The sequence below is a fragment of the Bos taurus genome, chromosome X (assembly GCF_002263795.3).
Source record: "Bos taurus isolate L1 Dominette 01449 registration number 42190680 breed Hereford chromosome X, ARS-UCD2.0, whole genome shotgun sequence".
NCBI lineage: Eukaryota > Metazoa > Chordata > Mammalia > Artiodactyla > Bovidae > Bos > Bos taurus.
Genome location: NC_037357.1, coordinates 29,643,792 through 29,652,263, shown reverse-complemented (window position 1 = coordinate 29,652,263; position 8,472 = coordinate 29,643,792). Strand labels below are relative to the sequence as shown.

General features: G+C 41.2%; 1 protein-coding gene across 1 annotated transcript; it reads left to right on the top strand.

Moving 5' to 3' along the window:
* The first annotated feature begins 547 nt into the window (after positions 1–547).
* LOC781895 (uncharacterized) lies at positions 548–1,267 on the top strand. Its single transcript, NM_001144075.1, has 2 exons — positions 548–699; positions 912–1,267. Exons 1-2 carry the CDS (start codon positions 577–579, stop codon positions 1,149–1,151), a joined length of 363 nt encoding a protein of 120 aa, NP_001137547.1. The 5' UTR covers positions 548–576; the 3' UTR covers positions 1,152–1,267.
* Positions 1,268–8,472: the final 7,205 nt, after the last annotated feature.

Sequence of the window (8,472 nt, the reverse complement as noted above, 5' to 3'; positions counted from 1 at the left end):
TTTGTTAGTTTGTAAGACTTATAGCTCCAACAATATTTAAGTTCAACTATATAGCTTTTGGAGGGATTTTTGTGTAAAATATCCAAAACACTATTAATTAAGGGTGGGAGATATCAGAACAAACCACTCAGTAGGACAGAGCCTTGGAGACTAGCTCGGAGGAAAAGAGTCTTTCTCTAGCATATGTACAACCACAATTGAACATGGGGATATGAGGCAGGATGGCAGTTCTGCTTAGAAGACTCTGTTGGGGTGTTAAAGAAAGCCCCTTCTCTATTAATTGAGCCATCTTTGCTTCATTATCATCCCCCCATTCCCACCCTCTGAGGTGTCAGGAATGATTTGCTGAAATGATTTTCTAAATGAAAAATTTTGGTCTCTCCTGCAACCTGTCCTACACACATAGACGTCATAATTTGTGCTTTGTGATGTAGAAGCCCCTCCGTAGCCACCATTGGCTAGGGGAGTGCCTTGCTGACCAATCAAAACTGAAGGGTGTGGCCCCCTCATTGTCCTGGGAAGCTATATATAGAGCGTGGTCAGTAGGCCTGGGGTAGACCACTGGGAGGCTTCAATATGGCCAAGATGTCCAAGAAACCATCAGAGCCTAATACAGAGACAGACCAACCAACCTCAAGTTCCGAACAGGGGAAGATGAAGAAGGTTCCCGGTCAACACAAATCCGCAAGTGGTGGCAAAGTAAGATGACCCTACTCAAGCTATACTTTTTTTTCACTGATTCCCTCTCCCCCAAGAATCTTACCTTTGCTCTGCCTGGCTCACCCCCCACCCCCACCGCACCTCAGCCCTGACTCCTTCTCATGAACTCCCCCATTCTGTCAATATCACATTTTCTACCCCCTAAACCACTGTCTTTTTGGCCTCACTCTGTTGTCCTATTGTCCTTCCAGGCGCTGAAGACAGCCACAAAGGTTAAAAAAACCCTTCAAAGAACTTTGAGTAAAAAGGTCTCTGAAAAAACTACCAACTCTATAAGAAAGTCGAAGAAAACTAGACAATCAACACGATTTGGCCATTATCACCGGCTGAATGAGACACTGCGTCAGAATGATCCAGAGCAGAATCAAGAGGAAGTACAGAAGCCCATCAGTGGACGTAAAGACCTGGGGAGCCAGGCTACTTCAGAGTGAGACTGGGGACCTCAGAAATATCCATGAAGTCTGAGAAATTGCCAAGTGTGTACACATTGAATTTTACAGCAACAGGGTACACTGATGGTAATTCAATAAAAATCAACTTGTGAAAAGTTCTGTTCGTTTCTCCGAGTTCTCTTGTGGTGGTGGTGGGGTGGTGGGGGGGAGGAGCAGGGAAGGAAGGGAAGAGATGAGTGTGTGAGGAGGGAGGGACAAGGGTCCTGCAGGGTTGGGGGCCAGACTGGCAGAATCACAGTTAACCAGACAGTGGGGGGAAGGAATGCCTCAGGACTGAGTGCTGAAGACAAATTTCTTTAACATTTCAACCCACAAGCAAGACCTAGAAGGGCTCAGCGTTTTTGTATTTAGTAGGTGGCTGGACTTTTCACTTTCATGCATTGGAGAAGGAAATGGCAACCCATTCCACTGTTCTTGCCTGGAGAATCCCAGGGATGGCGGTGCCTCGTGGGCTGCCGTCTATGGGGTCGCACAGAGTCGGACACGACTGAAGCGACTTAGCAGCAGCAGCAGCAGCAGCAGGTGGCTGGAGGGAGGGGCACGACAGAGTGTAGATAACCAGAACGTATGCGGTTTGAGGTGTGTGCTGTGTGCAGTCACTCAGGCACGTCCAACTCTTTGTGACCCCCTGGACTATAGCCCACCAGGCTCCTCTGTCCACAGGATTTCCCAGGCAGGAATACTGGAGTGGGTTGCCATTTCCTTCTCCAGGGAATGTAGATGGCAGTATCATGCCAAGAAATAGACAAATCACTTTCAGGCCACCCACCTCCAAGAGGTATGTGTGACATTTCACCTTATGACGTCAGCAACTACAGGTCCTCCAAAAGGCCAAAAGATCTCAGGCTACTACAAATTACTGATAGGTCCCTAAGGACTAAAGTAATGGTGATAGGAAGCCACAAATGCAACACTGATTAGCCCACTTTCTAAGGAAACATGCGTGGAGCAGTGGCTTTCCAAGGGCAGGTCAGTGGCAGCGGTCTCTTTTCAGGGCAGGCAATGGTCTACAGAGAACACTAGAACAGTGTTATCTGTCCCTCAAAAAGTCTTTTGTCTTTATTCCTTCCAAAGTTGCTTTTTTTCCTCTGAAGAGACGACTCTTTTAGAGGGGTTTTTCTGAAGTATAAATGACATATAATATGTTGCACATATTATAAAGTAACAGTTTGTTAAAGTAACAGTTTGATGAATTTGGTCATATGTGTACACTTGTTAAACCATCACCACAATTTTAAGTGAGAAAATACTCATCACTCTCAGACATCTCCCCTTCCCCTTTGATAATTGTTCCCTCTTGCCCCTTTCTGCATGCCTATACTCATAATCACTGATTTGCTTGCTGTCTCATAGATTACATTTTCTAGAATTTTATACAAATGGAACCAATATGTACTCATTTTTATCCAGCTTCTCTTTCTCAGCATATTAGAGTCAATGTTCTTGGGTACATCAATAGTACATTTCGTTTTAATATTATGATTGTTGTTTTGTTGAGAGTTTAGTAGCATTTAAATGATGCCACAGACTTGCTTTAATTTTATTTAAAAAAATGATCATTGTAAAGCTATGTGCAGTCCTAAGAAATAGAGAGATACCTTATCCGCTTTACCCTAGTTTCTCCCAATGGTAATATTTTGAATATCTGTAGTACAATATCATAACCAGAAAATTGAAAGTTTTATGATCCATTTACCTTATTCAGCTTCACCAGTTTTACGTGTACGAGCTTGTGTACATGTGTGTGTATAGTTCTATGCAATTTTATCACCTGTGTAGATTCCTGTGGTTATCACCACCACAGTCAAGATACAGGAAGGTTTCCCTCCCAAGGAGCTGTCATGCTACTCATCCATATCCACAACTACCTCCCTGCTTCATGATCCCTAGAACCCAGTAATTTGTTCTTTATCTAATTTTGCCATTATAAGAATTCTACATACATAAAATTATGTTAAATAAATGAAATCATTTAACACTTTTGTGATAGGCTTTTTACATTTGGTATAAATCCCTTGAGATCCATTCAAGTACTTATATGTTATTTTTTTTTTTTTTGCTTTCTTTATTGGTAATATTCTATGATATGAATATACCAGTTTAAAAAATAAAAATAAAAAACACTCATTGAAGAACATTTTTGTTGTTTTGCTTTTTTGACTATTAGAAATAAAACTGATATGATTGTTCCTGTCTAGGTTTTTCTGTGAAATTAAATTTTTTATTTCTCTGAGATAAGTGCCCATAAGAGCAATTTCTGGGTCATATGGTAATAGAGTGCTCAGTTTTGTAAGAAATGTCCATATATCTTTCCAGAGTGGCTATACCAGTTTACAATGCCACCAGTGAGAGAGTCAATTCCTAGGCGGATTGATAAGAAGTTCAGGGTCCCCAAGGAGGAGAAAGGGGTCTGGGGCTCTCAAAGTAGAGATTAGGGGTCTGGAATTCTCAAGGAGGATAAAAGGACAAACATTTTTTTTCCTTTGCATTCCTTCAGTTTAGTTCAGTTCAGTCACTCAGTCATGTCCAACTCTTTGTGACCCCATGAATCACAGCACGCCAGGCCTCCCTGTCCATCACCAACTCCCAGAGTTTACTCAGTCTCATGTCCAATGAGTCCGTGATGCCATCAGTCCAGTTCAGTTCAGCCGCTCAGTCGTGTCCAACTCTTTGTGACTCCATGAATCCCAGTACTCCAGGACTCCCTGTCCATCACCAACTTCCAGAGTTCACTCAGACTCATATCTATTGAGTCAGCGATGCCATCCAGCCATCTCATCCTCTGTCATCCCCTTCTCCTCCTGCCCCCAATCCCTCTCAGCATCAGTGTCTTTTCCAATGAGTCAACTCTTCTCATGAGCTGGCCAAAGTACTGGAGTTTCAGCTTTAGCATCATTCCTTCCAAAGAAATCCCAGGGCTGATCTCCTTCAGAATGGACAGGTTGGATCACCTCACAGTCCAAGGGACTCTCAAGAGTCTTCTCCAACACCACAGTTCAAAAGCATCAATTCTTCGGCACTCAGCTTTCTTCACAGTCCAACTCTCACATCCATACATGACCACAGGAAAAACCATAGCCTTGACTAGACGGACCTTTGTTGGCAAAGTAATGTCTCTGCTTTTCAATATGCTATCTAGGTTGGTCATAAATTTCCTTCCAAGGAGTAAGCGTCTTTTAAATTCATGGCTGCAGTCACCATCTGCAGTGGTTTTGGAACCCCCCAAAAATAAAGTCTGACGCTGTTTCCACTGTTTCTCCATCTATTTCCCATGAAGTGATGGAACCAGATGCCATGATCTTTGTTTTCTGAATGTTGAGTTTTAAGCCAACTTTTTCACTCTATTTCACATTCATCAAGAGGCTTTTTAGTTCTTCTTCGCTTTCTGCCATACGGGTAGTGTCATCTGCATATCTGAGGTTATTGATATTTCTCCTGGCAATCTTGATTCCAGCTTGTGCTTCCTCCAGCCCAGTGTTTCTCATGATGTATTCTGCATATATGTTAAATAAGCAGGGTGACAATATACAGCCTTGACGAACTCCTTTTCCTATTTGTAACCAGTCTATTGTTCCCATGTCCAGTTCTAACTGTTGCTTCCTGACCTGCATACAAATTTCTCAAGAAGCAGGTCAGATGGTCTGGTATCCCCATCTCTTTCAGAATTTTCCACAGTTTATTGTGATCCACAGTCAAAGGCTTTGACATAGTCAAGAAAGCAGAAATAGATGTTTTTCTGGAACTCTCTTGCTTTTTTGACGATACAATGGATGTTGGCAATTGGATCTCTGGTTCCTCTGCCTTTTTGAAAACCAGCTTGAACATCTGCAAGTTCATGGTTCACGTATTGCTGAAGCCTGGCTTGGAGAATTTTGAGCATTACTTTACTAGCATGTGAGATGAGTGCAATTGTGTGGTAGTTTGAGCATTCTTTGGCATTGCCTTTCTTTGGGATTGGAATGAAAACTGACCTTTTCCAGTCCTGTGGCCACTGCTGAGTTTTCCAAATTTGCTGGCATATTGAGTGCAGCACTTTCACAGCATCATCTTTCAGGATTTGAAATAGCTCAACTGGAATGCCATCACCTGCACTAGCTTTGTTCGTAGTGATGCTTTCTAAGGGCCACTTGACTTCATATTCCAGGATATCTGGCTCTAGGTGAGTGATCACACCATTGTGATTATCTGGGTCATGAAGATTTTTTTTGTAGAGTTCTTCTGTGTATTCTTGCCACCTCTTCTTAATATCTTCTGCTTCTGTTAGGTCTATACCATTTCTGTCCTTTATTGAGCCCATCTTTGCATGAAATATTCCCTTGGTATCTCTAATTTTCTTGACGGGATAATTACACAACTCAGTTTAAACTCTGTACTAGGGATTATACAACAACAATGTATCTGACTGGAGGACAGTTTCTCCTTCCTGAAAACCTTTTGATTAATCCTGATATCTTAGAATGTATATTATGGGAGTGGGTCTGGAGGATCTTTCTATTGTTAAATTCTAATCTTGTTATCATAAAATGTAAATTGCTGGAGTAGGTCTGGTAAAAATTTTCACAAACTTGAGACACTCTTGATTCATTGTAATAACTAATTAAAACTCCATTGCTAACACTAGCAAAGGGGTACTCTTTCTGCCCCCTTCTGATGTCTATGTCATAAGCTTTCTCCATCCCTTTTAGACTTTAATAAAATTCTATTGCACAAAAGCTCTGAGCGATCAAACCTCATCTCTGGCCCCAGATTGAATTCTTCTCCTCTGGAGGCCAAGAATCCTAGTGTGTTTCATGGATCAGCAACAACCTTTCACCAGCAGTTCCTCTGCATTCTCACCAGTATTCGGTGTTATCATTTTTAAAAAAATGTATTTTAAATCATTCTGGTTCACATGTAGTGATCTCTCACTGAAGTTTTCATTTGCATTTCCCTTATGGTAAGTGTTGAACATCTTTTTATGTACTCATTTGCCATCTGTGTATCCTTCATTGAGATTTCTATTCATGTCTACAGCTTACTTTTTTAACACTGGTAGAATCAGACTTTGATGAATTTGAACACAAAGCACAGGTTTCCAGGTATATAGAAATGCATCTCCATTTTACAACTGCTTTTTAAAAAAATCTCAATTTTTTGGACAGGGATAAAAGAATAAACTGTTTCTTATTTAAGCAACAAGACCTTTCTTACTGTAATCTTATGGGCTTGTTAAAGAGCTTATAATCTGAATTTCTAGAACTTCTTGTAACCGTATATACACTTTGCTTTCTACACCCACCTACCAACTAGGTGGTTATTGCCTCCTGGATTGTGGTGAGTTTTTCCATGGTTAAATGATGTCCTAATTTCTGTATCAACACGGAGCCTCTTTGTTGGACTCCATAAGTAATATTTTCTTCCTCTAGTCTGGCATTATAGTCCCTTTAGGCTTTTTGTTTCCTCTTCATGAAATACATGTAGATGCTCATGTACATCCCCTGCTTACAAGATGCTGGATCGGGAGTCCTATCCTTGATATGTAGGATCATCTATTAGAGGCTTATAGTGTGCATTTCCTTCTACTACAAATGCAATGGTCTGCATTATGATAGAGTTATTAACTTCTCTTTATTCTATCACTCCATCCATCTTTGGTCCTTTCCCATGGGGAACTGCAACTGAGTCCAGTCCTTCTAGCATACTCTACAGTAGTTGTGGTGGATAATACTGAAAGCCTGAAGCTCCCAGTCATAAAATCCAGTGACTATCTTGAAACTTACAGTCTCATAAACAAGAGAAAATTCTACAGCCATACCATATTGAGGTTTCAAGGGATATTTCTCTATGCTCAGCAGCTCATCAATAGTCTGTCTTCTCCAGTTCTTGGCCAATTAGCAAAAGAAGAACTATCATACAACAGACATGATGATAAAGGAACACCTGGCCTATAATTTCAAGTTGATACACTAGAAATGTTTTTGCCCTCTCCCTTCACTCAGGTGCTGGACTACTAGCCATACTTGAGCAGAGAGAATAGTCCACTGAAAATCTCTCTATTGGCTACATCCATTTATACAAGTTCCTGAAGTCTTATTTGTCATCATACTTTTGATGTTTATAATATCTAAGTCAGCACAAGGGGGAAATGGCAGTAGGTCCACTCATGATAGCTAAACATCACACTGAAGCTGAGTTCTACAGGGGCCCAGGCCAGTATATGGAGGTCTGGAGGGAGCACTGATTGCAAATGTGAGGAAAATGAACCTCTTTAGCAGCATGGCTGACCTTGGTCCAATAAACATCCTCTGAATCCAGCTCTGCTGCTGCTAAGTCGCTTCAGTCGTGTCCGACTCTGTGTGACCCCATAGACGGCAGCCCACCAGGCTCCCCCATCCCTGGGATTCTCCAGGCAAGAGTACTGGAGTGGGGTGCCACCTTGGAAAGTAAACACAAGGGCCAAGAGAAATCACCTTTCAAGTTCACTTAATACTTTTCTTTCTTCATTCTTATCAGTGAGAGTTGGAAGTCAGTCTATTTTCTCCTAGTCCAGTCTTGTTTAGGGCCTCCATTTCTCTTCAGTGGTTTTGTGTCCTCCTGACTGGTAAACCCTTAGTATCCTTAGTCTAAACCAGATAGACTATCCTTAGGGCTGCATGTCTTTGGTAATGAGCAATGAAATTAAAACAAACAAACAAACAAAATAGCACACTTATGAGACAGCAAAAGAGACACTGATTTATAGAACAGTCTTTTGGACTCTGTGGGAGAGGGAGAGGGTGGGATGATTTGGGAGAATGGCATTGAAACGTGTATAATATCATATATGAAATGAGTCACCAGTCCAGGTTCGATGCACGATACTGGATGCTTCGGGCTGGTGCACTGGGACGACCCAGAGGGATGGTATGGGGAGGGAGGAGGGTTCAGGATGGGGAGCACATGTATACCTGTGGCGGATTCATTTTGATATATAGCAAAACCAATACAATATTGTAAAGTTAAAAAATAAAATTAAATTAACAAAAAATAGCACACTTAGGGTTTCCAGTTCTCAAATAATTTTCTCTAGTGTGTGAGTCCTTGTTGTTGTTGGCCTGTTCCTTCTTAAGTCATTATGCCTCCTTCTCCAGTTTTTATACTCTTTTTAAGAGTTTCTCTGTCTGATTTCTGTCTATAATGTTTTTAGCAATAAAATGATAACCCCAGGAATAAAGGAATCATACAGGTTCACCATATGTACTTATCATGGGTCACAGATGTAGTCCATTTTCTAGTTGGATTTTTAAATTTTATCACTATTGAATGTCAAGAGTCCATTATA

What these genes read in the sequence shown, in the direction of transcription:
- LOC781895 (NM_001144075.1), top strand. Translation starts at nt 577, where the DNA reads ATGGCCAAGATGTCCAAGAAACCATCAGAGCCTAATACAGAGACAGAC. An exon ending in AATCCGCAAGTGGTGGCAAA is followed by an intron (nt 700 to 911) that starts GTAAGATGACCC and finishes TTGTCCTTCCAG; the next exon opens with GCGCTGAAGACAGCCACAAA.